This window comes from Anas platyrhynchos, chromosome 8 (genome assembly GCF_047663525.1).
Source record: "Anas platyrhynchos isolate ZD024472 breed Pekin duck chromosome 8, IASCAAS_PekinDuck_T2T, whole genome shotgun sequence".
Lineage (NCBI taxonomy): Eukaryota > Metazoa > Chordata > Aves > Anseriformes > Anatidae > Anas > Anas platyrhynchos.
Genome location: NC_092594.1, coordinates 10,863,061 through 10,883,908, shown reverse-complemented (window position 1 = coordinate 10,883,908; position 20,848 = coordinate 10,863,061). Strand labels below are relative to the sequence as shown.

Sequence of the window (20,848 nt, the reverse complement as noted above, 5' to 3'; positions counted from 1 at the left end):
AATTTCAGTCAGACCAAAGACTTAGGTCAATATTGAGATCTTTTAATCATCTCACAAGACTCTTGCAGATAGATAGGCCTTATTAGCCCCAAAACACCAACCGATTTTTCCACAATTTTTCCACAAGAACTGCTCTTTCAGAAACTCTTCAATGTGGACACCACTAGCTGCTAAACTCACTAGCAAGTTGAGTAACTTCAGTCTTTCCTTTGTGAATTGACTGCAGAAGCACATTATTCATTTTTAAATGGTCAGTTCTTAGACACGAACATTTTAGTTTCTGCTGTTGTTTTTCCTCATGCCAACCCTCTCTCTCCCAACATTCCCTAAAATAATAGTACTGCAAGTAATTTTCAGGTAACAATGATAACCTGAACCACATTCAGAGGAAATAAAGAACTCACCAGTTTACCACAGGACTTAATTTTTTTTCCTTCCCAAATGAAGATATATTTTTTCCTCAAGTAAGGATTTTGACCAAATAATATATTTAAAGTGAATATTCATACTGAGGCCAATACATTATTCACATAACACACAACAAGGCACAAAGATATGCAGCAAGCATTTAATCTTCAACGGAAAGTCTAGTGGTTAACCATACAAACAAATTATTTAACATTTTCCTCAGGAATCATTGCATTTCCATCTCCAGAGTGGTTAACATTTGCGTATCACTTCAGTAACACATGGTTATGGTCGGAACATCCAGAGGCTGCATCCCTTAAAGCAAAACTGTGTTAGTTAACATCTGAAAGCACTTGATTCAGCCAGACTAATACATCATCTACAGCAAGAGGAAAATTTAGCTGAGGTAACAAAAATAAATGCAAACTCAGATGTCTACAGAGATATGCAAATAAACAAAAAATAAAAATTACCTCTGCAGGTGAGGTCAGGGATAGTATTTCCAGTGTCTTACCAGATAATCATTGAATAGCTCACAGTCTTTCCCAGTAGGAAGACAGATAGAGAAATAAAGACAAGAAAGATCACAAACACATGCAAAAGCAGAAGAAAGACAATGGGACAGGAATAACAATAGCAAGTGAAACTACAACCTATTTGCAGCTCATTGGGATGGCATATCTAGGCACAAATGACAGATAGTAACTTAAATATACATCAAAAAGCACTGTTCAAGGGAAAGACAAAGTAGCCTGCTGAATGGCCCATCTTCAGACTTGAAGTCATTGATGTTTTGAAATATTAGGTTGGTGTTGTGTTTCTTTAAAAACTAAACGTTGTAACTTACACAGCAGAAAATACTTTTTGCAACTTCCCTTATGCTTAATATAAAAAGCAAGAATGAAAAATGTATCAAAGATAAACGTAGATACTTCTACGTTTCCAAAGGCAGACCAAAAGTACTTAAGGGGCTGAAATGCAAGAGAGTGGGTTTGTTTATAACTCTGATAAAACTGGTAGATGTATACTGCCAGCAACTGCAGCCTGTATAGGCAGCACGCTACTACTATCACTGTTTCAGTAATTGAGTTAGCAGACAGACTACTTAGTCCAAGAAGTCTTTGCAGAGTCCAAAGAAATTCTCTCAAGGTGTAACAAGGTGGGCCCACATTGCCTAGGAACTGCATGACAGGATCTTCTCTTACATTATTTGTGGTAATTTCTGTGAACGAAAAATCAAACTGACAGATACTAGAACTTGAGAGAACAGATCCCTCCTTTGAAATCCTTTTCAAAAGTTAATACCAAAGAATCTGCAGTTCAGTGTTTGTTCCTATCTACTAGCCAGTTTGGGTGACATTTTCTAAAATGCAAATGAATCTATATAGTAGCACAGTATACGTTCTGTGGAAAAATATATATATGTATACAGTGGAAAATGATATCCTACAATTACAAACAAAAATCAAAAGGAAATAAAACTTGGTAGCATGATCTATACATGAAACACAAGAGGCTACTACAAAGATGTTCTGTAGTGGCACACACATTTCAATGTAATGTGTAGATTTCCTCAAGGAAGTATGCACACCATCATTAATCTTACAGGCAGAATGTGGCAATGTATTATTTGAAAGCAACACAAAGCTCTCTTATTTAGCTTATCAGAAAGCTAATGCTGCAATTTTCAAAGAGGTTCACATAATTTATACACCCAAACACAACTGAAATATGAGCAACCAGCTCAAACGACTTTTCTGAACACCTTTAATTACTGATTCCCCAAATCTTAAAGTGCATTCCAATTCCTTCTGCCACGACAGCTTTTCATTATTACATCACCTTTCTCATAGAGCTCCTCCATCGCTGTCCAGGTTTCAGCTCGGACCTCCCGATTGCTTTTACCTGGAACATGTGCATCAGGCCAATGTATCAAATAAAGATCTAAAAAAGAAAGACTATTAAAGTCTCCAAAAAAATATGTCAACCACACAAAGCAGCATTTCCCTCCATACTGGCCCCGTAACATACTATCATCAAAATAGTTACAACTTCATCATGACAATTATTCCATACATCCATTCATTTTCAATAAATTAAATCTACAACATTTCATTAGCAAGTAAAGGTGGCAGAAGCTGCACATCTGCCTCAGGCCTAGGTCACCATAATCAAAATTTCATGGTCACACTTGCATTTAATAAGCTTTTAACCCATAAGTCCCGTTTAAAATCAAAGGGATTTTGGTCAATGTAGTTAAGTCTGGACTACTGCTGAAGCAAGCCTTCAAGTTTGGGGAACATAAATGTTTGGCAGTTGTGTAGATGTTTTATACAATCAAAAAAGTGAGCCTATTTTTTTCCTTTCTAAAGAATACTTCCGTTTATGAATTTCTGTTGGAAATTACAGCACAGCTGCTCTTTCATCCAGGTTTTTGTTTTGGTTATAATTACATTGTTCCAGCATATGCGATATTTTGTTTTTAGCATTACCAAAAATGAAAAAAATGTTTTGCTACATTTTTATGAAATATTAAAATTTTTTAAAACATGATTAAGATTTATAACTGATGAAATTAGCCAAGTTGCTACTGAGGCTGGCTGTCTTGGGATAGGATTTTTTTGCATCTTCTCCATGCAAGAAAACCTTATCTGCCTAGTGCAAAATGAAGCAAAAAAAAAAAAAAAAACAAAAACCACTAAACATGAGAAATATGTACATACTACTGGACTCAGAGTTCCAAATCAGATTATATAAATTTCCAAGGTGAGAGGACCTACAACTCCTTTTTAAGTTTGTGGACGCTGCTTATCATTCTGAAGGAGAAACTTAAGAGACACTCAAACAACTACATTTCTATTTAAATCCTAACCACAGGTTCAAACTTCAGGCATCTCAGGGAAAGCGGTGTTGACCTCTACCTCATACACTAGTCTGACACAAAACAGGAAAAAGAAACAAATTCATGAATGAGATCTTTGTGCTTTATAATATGCCTTTTTAGACAGTTCAAAAACAGAGTAAAAAAGTTAAAAAATTGAATTGTTTGCAATAAAAAGGGTCTTTTGTTCTTTAAATGTATCACATCATTCATTTACAGGACCTCTCTGTGAAAACACATCCTCTGCTATAGTTTTATTTTATTCATATTTAAGGATTGCAATAATGACTAATATACTCCTCGGCTGGTATATTAGCTTTCCACCTCTATAAATACGAATTCAACCTTAATTTAAAAGGACAAGCCAGCATAAAATTCTCAATAATACACTGGTTCCCATTTCGGCACATCATTGCAACACTTCAGAGTATTTTGCTTACACTAAAAATCTAATTAGAACAGTACAAAATTTTGTAGATTAAGATACGTTATAGCAGTATGTAAGGAAAAATGATTTTGGATGTATCTAAAAAATCATGAGCTAAATCCGCACTTACTCATATATCAGTAAGACACTAGTCTTTCAATCTCAATTGCTCAGACAAGTAAATATTGTTTACATATAATGATTTGCAGAATCTGGATTTGTGTCACATTTAAAGAAAGAGTTACTCATTCTTCTGCTGTAGTTATTACGAAAAAATACCAAGATAAGGTATTGGAATTGGAATAAATACCAATTTCTTTAGACTTTAGCTGATAACCAATATTGGAATACTGAATTCTCATTCATGTGCATGTAAAGTTTGTGTTAAAATTTCCGCTGTCTTAGAAGCAATCCCAATGATTAGAAGCAATCCCTATGATTAGCATTTGGAATTGCTAATATCACATGTTCATTTTTTATCCTAAGTCACATATGCCGTTGGTGCATTTACTGCAAAGAGACTACCATACTTCAATTTAAACTCTTCTGCTTGGATAAGGCAAATGTCATCCATAAAGTAAACGTAAGTTATTGCCATCAGATACCTACCTCACTTAAACACAGAGGAAGTGCCTACCTTTAATTCTTGCTTGTTATGCTCTCCAAGTAGGACTACTATACTTAACTATGCAGAAACAAGTCATTTAGTATGAATAAAAAAAACATCAACTTCAGCAAAAGTTTACCAAAAGTTACTTTTCCAAGAGCCTGCATATCTAGAAGCATCACAGTTTGTAAACATTTACAGAAATAGCTACACCACAGACTTCCATGTACAAAGATGCTTTGTACTCAGCCCAGGAAATTATGGAACTCTCAGAAGAGTGACTTTAACCAGCATTGAGAACTGAAGGATCTCTTGAATATTTCACAAATGCAGTACATCATCTTTCCCTGTGTTAGTGTCTGAGACCTCTTCAACGCAAACAGGATTAGCTCTTGGCATGTTACTTTAGAAAGGCGATGCTATCGTGTATGTGATGTCCATACCATCTTAGGATGTTCATTGTAATTTAGTCTTTTTATTGGAATAAAAAACACACTTAGAAACACACACATTTAAGATTAGAAAGCATCTACAGGATCACCAAGTGCAGTCCTGACTGCTAGCAGTGCTCCTGAAAGCAGAGATAAGGCAACTTATCTCCGATACACAGAGCAGAGCGGTCTTTCTGCCAGGCAAGCACCAACCACCACAGCACAGCCAGAAGTGGAAGGAATAGCACAGTACCATGTACCCTGCAATGAGCAATGGAGCTGCCACTCTACTTAAATAAACTAAGCATGGTTATTTCAAGTGAGGATCTGCTTACTTCTACTGCATGTTAGAAAACTTTACGTAAGAACTGTGAACAGTAAGCACCTCACAAACCGAGCTCTACTATTTCATCTTCATATATACACACATTCACACCTGCACCCCCACACTTTCTTTCTGGTGAAAGTATTTCCCCCTGGGGGATTACAAGAACACAAACACCGTTATTTTCATTTTGGAGGCAAGAAATTAGTTTTGAATAATTTATCAAAATAGCTTAACCAAGAATTGCACAACTACCGCTGAAGGTTTTTAAGAACAGACTACATTTTAGCTGCTGAGAATGATGTAAATATAGATTTAATTTTGTCTTGTAGCGGTGGGTAACAAATACTTTGAGCTCTCTTCCAACCATATTCTTTTTTAAATAAACTTAATTCAAAATAAAAAATGGTTCACGGTATGCGCTTGAGAAAATCACAATCAAGTTTTGTATTCACCAACTTTTAAAAGCATGCCTTAAAGATAATCAAGCTGTGGTGAGGTGCGGTAGTAAATGAGGGCCTAAGGTTCAAACATCAAAACACAGCTGCAGGAAAACTATTCATATGTGAACTGCTTTCACACATTTAAAACGCTTATAAGTTCTCAGTGGTTGTGGCACCTATAATCAACACAGTTCCTCTTAATCAACTGCATGTTGTGGAAGTAGAAGTCAGTGATTCTAATCAAATTGCTAACACTATATATAAAAATATATTTATATGGTGTATACAGACACGCACATAGGAGGAGTCAGAACTCACTGTAACAAACCTGCTTTTGAACAGGCCCTGGATCATATCAAACCTAAAAGTAAAACCACATTTTTCAATGTTTTGCAGTTATCTCAATGCAATGGCAATGCCTAGACTTTTTTCATGAGTATTCTATATAACAATAAGTAACTTCCAAAACATCCTGAATTAATACATGATCTGAACTGGGTGTATTATCATCACTCAGATGCAAGAAATTACCGAGACCTATTAAACTGAATATGCTGATACAACAAAGATTTGCCCAACTCCAGATGTGGATCTGTGATAGGTTAAATTTGGTTGAATCTGACAAGCTCAGAACAGTCACAAGGAAAAAAAAAATGTTTATAAATTCAGTAACCCACAAATCACATTCAAGAAGAATTTACTTTGGCGGTTTGATCTAAATCCTAAGGAATGCATTCTGCCACTGCCAAACCTGTAACATTTGCTGCCATTTCATATTGGTTTACTGTGACTGCTAGTTGGAGAACCGCATTTAGAAAATGCAAGGGGAACCTCTGTTACAACCACTGCCCGCAAATAAGAAAAAAATTCCAGCTTCTCATGGATATACAATCTCCTGATTCGAACAAAAACCCTGGAACACTGTTCGCCTAATACCACTTGCCTGAAACTGTCTACTAAAAAAGTTTTATAATGATGTTTTACATGGAATGCTCTCTTAAAAAGCAGTGACTGCCTCAAATCTGTTTCAACAGCTGGCATTTTCTATGGCTAACGCACGAATTTATCAACTAGTATTCACCACATCTTTAATAAAGTCTGCATGGATGGACTGTAGCCTACGTGGTCCTCAAGAAGACTTTCCTTGGAACAAAGCTTAGCTGCACAATCAGCTGCCAGGCCCCTTTTTCAGTCCCCTGAATGGCTAACTTTCCCTCTAACATAAAGGTGTAACTTATCTAGGATCTTGCAATTTTCTATATGAACCATGTATGCTTTTGGAAATGCTGTAACCACCATGTATTTGGTTAATATATGATGAAATTAGGAAATTCAAATTTAGAGAATTCTATTTGCTAGAACATGCTTGTAACACATGCTTGTAACTACATAATTTACTTTCCTCAACAGGCTGGGACACAAATTGCTGTTATTACTAGAACTTTTCCTGCCATTGAATTTCATGCCCTCTCTATTGCATAGACTGGCCAGCAGAAAGGTGATGTAAAATGCAGGTATGAATGAAAGCAGAGCTAAGATATCTAAGCTTCTAGTCTACAAGCTTATGACTGTATTTGCAAACCAGTCTTCTGTATTCTATTTACTTTTGTTAAGACTTGTGACAAGCCTCAAAATTTCCAACAAAAAGCCCTTACTCTAAACATTTGAGAAACACTTGGAAAGTTCGTGTTTCAAGGTACTTCCACTTCTTGTTTGAAAATCCTTCCAATAGCACCTTCCAGTTCAGGTGTGTTCAGATAGAAGATATTTGGCTCCCTAAAGCATGATGCTTTTTACCAACCCCATAAAACATACCACACATTGTACCTCCTCTAAGGGCCTCCTTCACTAGAACCTGTAGCACAGAACAGAGAATTCAACCTTCTCTCTTTGACACAACAGCAGATCACATTGTGTCTAACTGTTACTCTGTCATCCCATCCCTCTGGTGGAGGTCACCATCCTCACTGACAGATCCGTGAATTGCACATGAAGTATTTCCTAACTCATCACAGTTTACAAAACATGAAGTTAAAACAAACTGAAGTCAGCATCGATTTAGCTCCCTGTGTTTCACTAACTGGTCGTTCAAGAAGACATTTATAAATTGTTCACACATCTCTGCATTAATGGAAGAAAGCAGAGGAAGAAAAGGAGGGAAGACAGGAGACTGGGGAGATAAAAAAAAAAAAAAAGAAAAGAAAAAAAGCATTGGATATTGGGGTAAATTGTGCAGGCACTTGTAATGACTTCTGAATTTGTCTCTGTAATGTGAACAAAAGAAGTCTGAGTTGAAAGTATCTGACAGATATGATGTTCTGTTTATGCCAGACCACGGAGTCACTCACTTGGTGACAGTATTAGGGCATTTCTAGCTCTCAAATATTTTTTCCTCAGCTCACAAACTTCTGCTTAGCAGCAATATCCAAGCTGAGTATTTGTGCGAGCACCTACTTTAACCAGTCTGCTACCTGAGAAAAAAGCAAATTACTGAAAGGAATCACTGAGAATGATTTCCTGGAAGTGAGTCAAGTTTTCCTCTCATTGGCATTCAGTACCAGTGCCATAGAAAGCACGGGAAAAAAGAAAGCAAACACAAAACATAACAAACAGAAAGCAGAGAGAAGGAAACACGTTATTTCTCTGTTTAGAGGACAAAACCAAAGACTGAAACTTTTTTTTTTTTTTTTTTTTTTTTTTAATGAGAGTCTCCTTGCAGTGACCTGTATTTGCATGGGACAGAGAAGAAGAAATATTAATTGATTCTGATTTACTCTGTACTTGTGCAGGCAGTTCAGGGATAAATTTCCATTAGGAATGGAGCCAAAGATGTGCATATAAAAATCAAAGTCTTTAACAGATAGAGGTTTTGCCTCTTCATTTTGAAATGTACCAGACAAAAAAGCCAGCAAATATAGCACACATCTGCTATCAATAAATGATTCCACAAAATCAGTACTTCAAAAGAGCTGTTCACTTCATTAAAGTTTGATTATTGGTAACAGGTGGACAGTGAGGAAAGAGAAGCATATATGCATTTTCAGGACACTAACATATAATGTTCAACCAATTATTCCTTGATTGCCCGCATTAACACTCTCTACCAGTGTCATTATTTTAGGTTATTACTTTAAATTCATCTTTCTCTCCCTTCACTTTCTTTTGATTGCTCTAGCTAGGCAGGAAGAAGTAAAAACCAGTATAAAACATATCTTTTTTTTTTTTTTTTTTATCAGGTTCCACCACTCTTATGATCTGTTACACAGCATTAACTGAGGTCACTATTGCAGCTTGTTGCCTGTCAAACAGTAGTAAAAATATCACATCTTTGACTATCGGAAGGTCATGACCAGGGTATACTTAATACTAAGTCTAACTCAGTGTTAAATTTAGTCTTCTCATGTCTTATAGACACTTCTAACTTTTTCCTTGAAGTACATTGCAGCAGACAGATCAAACCAAAGGCAGTTATTTAGATATTTTTTTTTAGAACTGTCAATAATCCTACAAAATAACTTGTAGAAAGGACTCTCATTCTCTGAGATTTAGCAGACCACACAAGAGCTTAGGCATTTTTGTGTCCCTTGTAACAATAAATTATTGTCAAGTCTGTGAATCCTTGTTCTTTTTTAGGTTTTGAGTGTTTTCAGCAAAATATATAGCGCTTGTAGTTGATCCTCAAATCAATTTAACAATGGAATGCATTTCTACAAAAAATACACCTTAATCTGTTTTAAAAGATTTGCAACAAGGAAAAATTATGTGATCTCAGTTACAGGTATGCAAATTTCCTAGAGAACAAACAGAACAAGAAATTTGCAAAAATGTAAAGGAAGAATTTAGCTACTGTAATCTACCCACCTGTGCTACAGTGTTTTACAAGAATTCATTCATCTTTCCAAACGTTCACAGAGAAGGCATGGTAAATGAGTTATATTAAGGATACATACCAAGATAGTCAACACCAAGTCTTTCACATGACTCCAAGCAGGCTTTTTTCGTGTTTTCATAGCCATAATCACTATGCCACAATTTGGTGGTTATCCAGAGGTCCTCCCGCTTCACACCACTCTCTTTAATGGCTTTTTGGAGAAGAGATTCACAGCCGTATCTTTTTGCTGTGTCAATATGACGAATGCCACATTTCTGTAATGCATGGACCACAGCATCATGGGAATAGCCACCCTGATGGGAAGTACCTAAACAAAAGACATTAGAAAATTAGAAGTGAATTATGAGTGACATATTTCTTTTTTGATTGTTTGTTCCCCCACTTTTTTTTTTTTAATTAATATTGTCACAAAACATACTTTTTGAATTCTCACTTCACATAGCAAAGAAATGGGAACTGACAGGCAGTGTGCCCTTACACATCTCCAGGCTGTGAAAATCCGTAAGATGCTAGGTTGTTGGTGCTGATCAGAAAACAGAAAAAAATAAAGAAGTAACTGTAAAGAAGTGAGATCATAAGTCAGGCTGAAGAACATCAAACAGAAAATAGATATCTTATGATAAACCAGTATATGACATTTTATTTTCATATAGGAGCACAACATTTAAGATGAAACACTAACAGCATGAAACAAAATATGTAACTTAAAAACAATTTACATTGCATATCATGAAGCGTTTACTCTTTTGAACTCCTGGTAGTTTCAAGTTATTACTGCACTGTGGAACCCACTGCAGACTGGGCCGTGCTGCAGGTGCAATTCACATAACGTCAGGCTCAGCAGTACCCAGAACAATGGAATCCTGCACAGGGGTTAGAGAATTGGTGCACGGGGAGCCTCGGCAACAAAGTCAAGCAACTCTCATTGTGTAGGTATTCACTGGATGTACAAAAAGTGTATTTTGCTTGTCAAGGGGACGGAAGGAGGAGGAGACTCAGCAGGAAAAGCAACCAGCAGGAGGACCGTCAGATAAAGAACTGGTTGAGAGCAAGGAGGATGATATTTCTACTTACCCTTTCCTGTTAGTTGTTCTTCCTGCCGTGAGCCCCTCACCCATTCACCCCCAGTCAGACTTCCCACAAACAGTATTTTCTACAGTTTGTTTGAGGAAATGCTCCGTCAGCTATTAAAGCCAGCCTCTAAGGTGATGCCTAGTGCTTAGAGGCCCTAATTCCAGGAACTGCAGTCAGCACACGGATGGCTACAACGCTATCTGCAGGACTACAGGTCAAAAAATAATATCAAACGAAAGTTGTATCCACTGACAACTTTCTCTTTCCCTCCAAACATGGTGTTTATTTGTACATTAAGCACTGCTATCTGCACATTATGAAATGAACAAGTGCGTAAGCTCACCCAGAGGGGCAGAAAAAGGAAACACACAGTTACCTCAGATGCACCCACAGCGCTTCCCATACCTGAACTGGTGACAGAATGCCCACGAGCGCTTACAAAGTCCTTGTGCATGTACCACAAGCCAGGTTATCCTCAATGCTTAGCATTTTTGTTCATTCCCAATCTTAGAAGGAAAGTCAACGCTACTTCTATCATCCTGCTCACCACTGGCAACCCATGTTAGCTATAATACAGCCTAAGATACACAGACTCCTGAAGAGAACGAAATTCTGCTGATCACAGTGGGACAATCCCTGCCTACATTTAGGGTGTACAAAATTTGGAGTATTCAATTCTTGATTTATCTTCATAGATTTTATTATATTCCTACAGTTTTGACATGCATATCGTAAGGATTTTACCATTCTAAAGTACACAAAGTTACAATATTTTAAAAGACAGGAAATTTTAAAGAGTTTTTTCTCCATTGCCACTGATTATGACAAATACTGTAACTGGTTTAATTCCTCAACCACCTACAGATAATGTCCCTACAACTTGCTTTACACCAAAAAAATAAGTTAAGCTAATTCAAATCACACCTTTACAATTGCAATTTCACAGTCTTCATAAATGTTTAAGAATTTGATGAACGCAGCTTCTGTGCATCTATACACATAGAACACACATGCAATTATTATATTATTCAGATACTAAAGGAATTTTATTAAAAATTATATAACTGGCATAGAAAAATTACTATACTTTTTCATAAGAATCCCTTTTAATAATCTGGTATTGGTGCCAAATAAATTAGGTTGCAATTATTATGCCTGTTTCTGGCTGAATGGACTTCTCTAAGCACAGAATGAATGGAGTTCATTTAGAGGTCTTGCAAATGAACTCAGACTCTTTTCATGCATAATGGATTTCAGTAAGAACATTTAGGACAAACAGCTTTTTTTCTTTTTTTTTTTAAATTTAACCCTTTTAAGGTAAAGGGAGAGAGTGGGAGAGAAGGAAAATTCAGGATGTGTTTGTTATCGTTCCCCATTCCATGACGGCATGCACACTTGTTTAGGAGGAAATAGAGACCAAGATTACCCTTGAGGGAATTATCCTAATTTCTGTTCCTCAAGATGAATTACAACAGTCCTGATGCACTAAATAAACAAATGCTTAAGAACTTTTTACCCCTTCCTCCCCCCAAATAAAAAGAGAAACATGATTTACTTTCTCTCTCACTTTCTGGGGACCTAATGTCTTCATAATCTGTGAAAATATTATCTGAAAATATAAAAATGTCCTCTGATATGAATACTATGGCTACTTGAAATCAGTGCAACCACTTACATTAAAAGAGTTCACATTAGAGAAACTGCGGGCTGGATGTTCAGAGATCATCTCACAGATTAAATCTCTTCTGACATCAGTAGGCAATAAAAACACCCAGTTGACAAACAAAACACCTAGAAAAATACCATTCCTTTGCTGGCTGATCTTTAAGTAGTCACTTCAGAAGAAAACTCTCAGAAGAAAAATATCAAACACTCTTTTACTGATGTTTACGTGCTCGCTCTATACCATAATAAGCTTGAAATACCTTGTTCTATTAGTTTTACTGGTATTATTTCAACACTACATCAACATTAGGGCCATGTAATGCATCTTTACCCATTTCACGTTGTAAATACACTGAAGTTTTTGGTGTCAGTACAACTTGATTCCACTGATATCTTATGACATGATAAAACATAAAATGCTGCCTCCACACAGCAAATGAACATACAACACGTTTCAAGGTTCACTGCTGAGCCATTCACAGACTGGTGTGCCTCTTCTGTAGACTGGCTCAAGGACAGGCAGTCTTTACTTACTGTCCTTGCTTACTGTTATTGAAAGAGGCTGCCAGTCTTTCCTCTTCTTCTTTCACCTACTTTTGCATTCATGTGACTCCCTGACAAGCTGATTCAGCGTGCTGAACAGCCAAAAAGCGTATAGTTTTATAATTATTCAGGAAGCAGAATAACTCTCCAGAGGAAAACAAAACTCAAGATTTCAGGCAAGGAATGGGGAGAAAAATAGAGAAAGAAAAATCCCCCTTTCAGCAGCAGTAGTTAAATAATTTGATATATTCCCTGCTTTTTACTAAAACAAAAAAGATAATAAGTTTTATTCAAGCCAACCACAAAGAGATCAGAAAGCCCTTCTCCACTAACTCATCTCCTGGAGCCCTTCTTCCCTGCTGTTCCCCATTGCTATCACCGGTGCTGCTCTTGCACAAGCAGATAAGGTCACACTGACTTTCTGTAAGTATAGCACAGAACCCAAGTGTTCTTGCTGCTGCATTTTGGCTCAGTTTTTTCTTAATTGGGTCAGTTACCCTGCATATCATATTTACCATCATATGACGAAGTATTCATTGCATCCTCTCTTCCTTTTGAGAGCGGAGGGGTTTTCCTTTGCAGCAAGTGAAATCAAAGTCAAGCTTGTTATGGAGCTCTCTTTCTCCATAATTTTCATAAGGCAATTGCAGAGCATTTCTAGTTATGAAATGTGGTTACATTCAAATTTAATCACAACCAATCTTATGAAATAACTTGGACATCTTTACTCGGATCCCAAGAGTGTCACCGAACAACGTGTACCCAATGGAGCAGGTGCCCTTGCAGGAAGGAAGCCAGAGAGGTGCTGGGTTCCTAGCACCAGCAGTACAACGTCAACGTTGGCTGACAGGCACTGAGCAGACGGGTAGTATGTACCCAATCCTAAAGAAGTACTGTGCAAGTTTAGCTAAAACTCAGCCATTTCAGACCTAGGACCAAGCTGTACAAGAGGTGCAGGAATAACAGCATTTGGTGAGGCTACAACACAAAAATGCCAAAGGCGTGCTGCAGCTCTGACACCAGCTGCTGATGAAGGTGGTTTTGTATGGATATGGTGCAAGAGGAGCTGCAGCTGTTGAAGTACAGGCATAATTTGGCTTCTGACCTCATGGGACAGTGGGGAGGCCCCCAGGCCCCCAGAGCACTGCACTACAGCAGGTGCTTCCAGACAGTAGGAGCACACTGGTACAAGGAGATGCACCAGAGAACTCGACAGAGGTGTGAAGTTACACTGACACACATTTTACGGCATTACAACAATCCTGCAAGCACAGCTTCGTGTTATTCAAACACTGCTGTGCTAAGATATTGCTAACAGACCTGACTGAAGTCTAGAGATTACCACCAAGTTTCTCTTGACTCTGTAAAAGCTGTCTAGATATTGCTTTTTTTTTTTTTCTATTTCTTTTTGATTGAAGCTTTACTTTGATGTTTCAGATGTTTTTGCTAAATATAATCCACTGCTTAGTGCGAAGGGGTCACTCTGGGGCTGTTTTTCTCCTCTGTGACTCGGTTATAATAAGCTCAGACTTCAATAACAAGAGGAAGGAAAGTATGCAAGCAGGATCTTCAGCTCCACAGTGCTCCTCGGGCACCTAGGAACAGACTGCGGGAATACAGCCTAGGCACGGTGTGAGAGCAGGAGAGAGCCCCAACATGTTGATTATGTATGCAGGGAAAGGGAAGCCAGAATTGCTAGTTTTCACTCTTCCTGAGAGGAAGGAAGAAGTGGCAACGAGCCACTGTTGACAGAAGTACTCTATTCCCTCCATCCCAAAGAGGGTCAGACTGTGAAGGATATTCAGATCACCTACCGTAACATTAAGGTGCGTCGCTGATCCAGACACAACTTTAGAAAAGGAGTTATGAAAGCAGTGTCACGGGATGGCTCCCACAAGGAGCCCAGGAACTCTGCAGGCAGCACCCATTCCCAGCGGGGTGCTGCAGCGCCAAAACCACCAATTCACTAGGACGCGTTTCTGGCAGGAAAAATACACTATTGCCCAAAAAAGCTATTATTTTTCCCCTGTAGGAATAAGGGTCTTTCCAGATGAAAATGCCAGCTATTTAAATTATCCAGCTGTCATATACAAGTATTTTTTATCATTGATAACTTCTCAATTAAATGTATATGGAAGGACAAATCCCAACCTATCATTTGAAAGGTAGACTGTGAATGTCTAATTCACGTAGAAATTTCATAAGCAGAGCGGCAGCACACATTTAAATGCCCTTACAGACAGACTGCCAAATGTTGAAGCCTTTTCTTTCACTCCCCACTTTCCCACCACTGAGAGAACTATTTCTCATTAACAACCAAATTGGTTTCAGATGCTCTGCTATAAGATGTTACCTTAGAAACCGTTTGGTAAAAGACTGTGGCTTCCTTCCATAGAAATCTCAAGCAGTGAAAAGGCAGATTTTCTGGCATAAATCAAATCCAATTTCTAAGGTTCACTAAACCTTTTCTCCTCGGAATAATGTTTTGTGACTAGATCTTAGCAGTTAATAGTGCACGAAGAATTGCTGGTGTGAACCAGTTTTAAATGATTTTCATTCTATTCCCTCTGTTAACTCCATTGAAATTGCTTCCAGTACTTATCATACCTTGATAGAACTTTCAGCTTCATAACCAGTAAGGATGATACGTGCTATACAGCAAATAAAGAGACCACATACAACTATTAGTGTTATTTTCCTTCTTTCTTATACATCTTCCTAAACTACTCTGTCTGATAAAGATTACATCAATTGATTCACAATATCAGAAATTTGGAAGCACTTCACAACAAATGACAGACCTGTGACACAATTTTCCTTCTTCAAACAACTTTCACACACATACAAAAAAGCATGATCAAAAGGAAAAAAGAGATGCAAGTACTAAGTCCGCAGTTTGCATTTAAGTAGCATATTACCACAATCATTCCCACTGTGAAAGTTTGACTTAAGAATAAATTATATGTCTCATTTACAACTAACCATAATCAGTATGCAATTAAGTAGAAGGATAGCAATATTAAAAAGCTAAGTTAACCTTAGATCAATAATTCAACACCAATTAAAAATATTGTAAAGATAATACTACAGAAAAAAATAAGAGTTGCAATTTATAGTGATTTGACAAAAAGAAAATGCATGTATGATAACTCATTATTGTAAGTCCCTAATTGAAGATGATGTTCAAGCTGATGGCTAATTTGTTACACCGTCATAGTGCCTGTGGTGCCTACTCAGACTACAGAGAAATGATGGCACTGGAAGGTGCAAGCCTTGCAGCATCCCACTGGTGGCTAATGGCATTCACGAGTTCAAAGGACAGCAGCAACGCAGCTACCCGCGGGGCAAACAAGCTGAACAATACCGAACAGTTTTGATCAAGTGCTTTTTATCCACATCATCTAAGAATTTAAGATGTATTTTCTCAAAGCTCAGATGATAAGCGATACTTCTTGCAGCCCCTCCTCTCACGCTGCACATTCACCCTCAGAGCAGCGTGCACCAGAATGCAAAGCCCATCCATTCAGGCGTTAATAAGCCTAGGCAACACAGCTTCCTTATGAAACTGATGTAAAGCCACATTTCTCTCCTCTCTCCCCCCTGTAATGAGGATTTTGTATCACACTCGGTGCTGGAGGCACTTTGCATAAACATTGGAAGAACCGAAGAACGTTTAGGAACCAGTACCTCCCTCCTCCCCACTTGGAGGCACGAGGACCTACTGCAGCGTTGGTTACAGCAGCACCTGACCTCACCATTCAGTACTGCCACAACTGTGCTACGGAGCTCTGGCAAAGCAAACAGGTACAACGAAAATCTGCTCTATGAAGGCTGAAAGATAAAAGTCAGGCTTTTTTTTCATCAAGTTTTGTATCATTTTTCTACATTACAGAAACATGGTGAAAGACAAAAGTTAAATACCCTGGAGCTTGCTCCTCCGCTCATTTCAGGCTGGTTACAAATAATTCATTCATCTAATGAGCCATTAAGCTTGTATGATTTGAAAGTGTTACCAACAGTTTCCTACACTTTCTTCATGATGTCTTTCCTCCAAAAATGAGCTTTGGGACTGTGGCTACAATTACTCTCACAAATCTATAAGGTTCACTTGAACTGCATTGCCTTTATTACAGTAATTATTGGCACTACAGTGCACTTAACTAATATTTAGGCCGTCCATTTCTTCCGCTTCTTGTGGGCAACTGTAAGATCCACATTTGCCACAAAGTGATCACAGAATTTTTATTATACACTTTTAATTTCTTTCAGTTCTATTTTATGCAAGTGCTTTAAAAGTATAGTGCTGAAGTCCTTATCAGGAACATTAAGTATTCTGCTCTAGATTGAACTCATTCAGAAAAAAAAAAATCTAAATCTTTTTCTATTTTTCTAAAATCTTTTTCTATTTAATTCACATACGTATATAACTGTAATGCTAAAGGGGTTTTGGAGTTTTTCTGGCAAATGGAGCAGATGAGGTAATATGGCATTGAAGATTAAGAAAACTGTCCTTTTTACAATCAGGCTCAAGGTAAAGTCCCCTGTAAAAATATAAAAAGTTGGTCTCAAATGTTTGTAGGTATACAAAGAGCAGACAAAGCAGCAATTTCCTCCAGAAAAACAAACAAACAAACCAAAAGCACATTTATTTCTGTACTGTTCTGTACTAGGTACACTGATATCAGCAGAAACTTGCCCAGCACTTTCCCTCAGGTGCATTCACGAACACCCTTCAGAACACCATTTGTGCAGCGTTTCGTCTTTTCAGGAGGTCAGTACATTTTGTCAAGTTAGGAGAGGAGGCACATTTTACCCCACCACATCCAAGCATGTACCCACATGGACCACGGCCACGTTTCGTACATACGGGAGGAGTTAAATATATGGCAGCCCTCAAAGCTCAAGTACGACTTCTCAAGGTCAGATCTCCCGAAACGGTGGATGAATCGAAGCACAAAGATTTATAGTTGTGGCATTTCGTTCATCACAAGAGGCTATTAAGGAAACTTGGTAACCATGGGTGAGAAGTAAACTCCTGACAGAACTGGGGGGGAAAAAAAGAAGTTGAGACGTAAAACAAAGGGCAGAAATAAACAGCCAATTCTTATTAGGGGGTAAGATTAATAGGGGGGAGTGCCATAGGTCTTGGTATCAAGACCACTGTTCCATAAATTTCCTTAGGAACTGAAGCCATGAAAAAACAAGAGCCATGGGAAGAAAAAAAAAAAAAAAAAAGGCAGTAACAGCTGAGAACAAGAAGTGAAGGCTTGAATCTGCTGCCATTGAACTGAGAAGTAAAATCTCACTTGATCCCAGCCCCAGCAGGACTGGGTCTTTTTTCTGAGCACAGTTAAGTTTAAAAATGACTATGAGCAACTCTATGATTAATAATGAAGCGGCACATAACTGTATTATAGTAATGCATAATGGAAGGAAATATCAAGATACTTCTACTCAGCATTAAGGTTCAGATTACACATAGCTTTTTGAGGAGAAAAATGAGTTTATGCTTTTCTCCATGGAGAAAACCTCCCTCCTCATACAAGCATGTCATTAATTTTATACTTTGATAGGAGGGGATCAGGCGATGACTTTTTTTCTGTTTTAAAATCTCATCAAATTACTAATTATACTGAAACTTGAGAATTATACAGAAAAAAAAAATTTACAAGAAAACATTCTATGTATATTTGTGGTATCACCAACAAATTTTGTCAGGAAATCACATGCTATTTGGCCAAATCCCTGAGTTTCATGATTGCTATCCCCACATCCTAGCTCCTCAAGAAAAGAGAAGAAAAGAAAAGAAAAAAAAAACACAAAACTTTTCTGAAGGGAATCGAGAGAGCCAGAACAAGTCTTAAGAGATGGCTATAACTGAGGTTTTGGGGAACTTTTGTAGTAAACGAATGTAATTTTATTTGTTTTTAGAAAGTCACGTATGGAGCTTCCCCATTCGCAAAGTTTTAAAATGCATTGGTGTGCTTATTTTTAGTTGGAAAATAGACTAAAGCACTCAGAGAGGCACAGTGGCAAAGGAAATACTTTTTAGCACTAAGGAACTTTATCGTCAAGTCTCGCTCATGCCACAAAGCTTTCCAACAAGGAGCAATGTCATGCTGAACTCAACTATGCAGCACATACAGAACCTTGAAAAAGTTTCCTAATATTTTAGTTACGGGAAGAAAAGTCCTCATGCTACTGAAGTATATCCAAATACATCAGAGGGTAACATTTTTACCCACCAAACTTCAAAAAAAGGAAAAATAAAAAAGAAGGAAGTGGCAACTTTCGAAGTGGAGGCTTTCTACATAGCCGTAGTAACCATGAACAATACAATCTGTATGAATTATTTTTCCAAAGCCCAAAGAGGACAATATTTTGCGTCCAACTTTGACAGGTGATCCATTTTCAAGAGTGCTGCTTTAGATAAGGACCAAGCAGCCTGTAGTTAAATCAAGACAATACAAGAATATGCAATTCCCTGCTACAGTACAGACTCACAGCAAAGTATGCAATAGTTGGAAACATGTAACTCCCAAACAAAAGTGTAACTGTAACAACTTCAAAACTGCCATTTTATACCAGTTATTTGCCCTGTTTGGTTTTTTTTGTTTGTTTGTTTTGTTTTTTAAGGTAAACCTTGCAAATACAGAAAGAATTTATAGTTATCCCTTTAGCACAGTAAACATACCCATTTTCTAAGGCAATCTAAAGCCTTTATGAACTAGTGTACTCTCCTAGGCATACTTTTACACTTACATCAAGCATTAGCGCCAAAACAACAATTATTTTCAGACAATACTACTCTACTTTCTACTTGAAAGAAGCCTCCGTAATGAAAAATACCATTACCTGTAGACATGTCTGACGCTCCTGCATGTGAATAATACCGTCTAAAACAACTGTTGTAATTGGAACATAAGAAATATAAAGTTATCAACAGTTTTTAAAATCACGCAACAAGCAAGAAAGATGTAGATCATTTCTCTTTGTTAAATAAAATTTCAGCTATACAGCATATTTCTAGCACTAAGGTGGGCTGCCTTAAAATAATTGGTAGGTATCTGAGGAAAGACTTCTTGTTTTACCATTGCTAGCAGACTTGTCTTCTTCTGGATACAAAACAGATACAACACAGAACCTGAATACGCACGTCAGTAAATACGGAAATTTGGATGTACGGATTTTGGCACATTGCTCCAAGTAAACCTGTCAGACTGATCATAAATTTTGCACACTGTATAACCTGTGGTATACAAATCCATCATTCTCACTAGAGACTGTAAACTAACCAAAGAACACTCAACTTCCTTGTTCCTGTCTCCCCTTTTTGCATCAAACCATGAAAAACTTACCGCACTTCTCCTATACAAATTAAGAAGCCAAAGCAGCTGTGCCATAGAAACCCATTCTTAAAAAAGAAAACAAAAACAACACTTTTTAACATCTGAATCTTGAAGGGGAAAAGCAGGTATTGTATTTTTAATAGAATGCCATCCTGGACAGTTGTTGCACTCTCTCCTGAGTAAAGCACTCTGACCGACAACACGTTAAATGTTTCCCACTGCAGCTCTCAGTTGCTCTGTGAACGGGGTTTGACCAGCTTGGAAGTATCTTGCACATCTCTGTGGCCCGCCTTACGGTTGACATGACTGGATAGTTGCAACTACCTTAACGTATCATATTCATCTTCCTAAGAGCTTTGTAGAGAGATTATCTAGCAAGAGGGAACATACATGCTCGTTACCTCGAAGATGACTTACCACAGATAAGTTATGCCTGCATGCTTAGAAGGGTAAGACGATCAACTCAAATCCTGCAGAAAATGCCTTCTCATTGAGGAAAGTTCTTCTCTGGTTTACTGCTTAGTGATTTTTTCTGAGCCACAAGCATTAGTTAATTGTAGTGAGGTTCTAACAAAATTCTGCCATTAAGTTGTAAAAGTGTAGTAAGTGGGAACAGCTACCATAAAGATCCCATTGTGTTAGGCTGCAGATCTTGGTATTTATAGCTTGGCCACAAATGCAAGTGTGGTGAGTCTGGAGTTTATTTTTTTTGTTTGTTTTTAATCCGCAATGTTTTTGCAGTGCCTATCATGGATTTCTTAAAATTATCTGACTAGTACCTCCCTATTATAATGTCCTCAAAA

At 37.6% G+C, this 20,848-nt stretch overlaps 1 protein-coding gene across 3 annotated transcripts in view; it reads right to left on the bottom strand.

The window, feature by feature from the left end:
• The window catches only part of LOC101798826 (uncharacterized oxidoreductase ZK1290.5), a 44,260-nt gene that overhangs the window by 22,381 nt on the left and 1,031 nt on the right, over nucleotides 1–20,848 (bottom strand). The window contains exons 1-3 of one of the 3 annotated variants that reach the window (XM_027462592.3): nucleotides 10,134–10,155; nucleotides 9,473–9,721; nucleotides 2,251–2,352 (exon numbers count right to left, since the gene is read on the bottom strand). In XM_027462592.3, coding sequence (XP_027318393.1) covers nucleotides 2,251–2,352; nucleotides 9,473–9,721; nucleotides 10,134–10,140 — 358 coding nt within the window. In that variant the 5' untranslated portion in view covers nucleotides 10,141–10,155. Of the gene's footprint in view, nucleotides 1–2,250; nucleotides 2,353–9,472; nucleotides 9,722–10,133; nucleotides 10,156–20,848 lie in introns of those variants that run through there. The other 2 variants (XM_027462591.3, XM_072041745.1) reach the window with 2 other exon arrangements.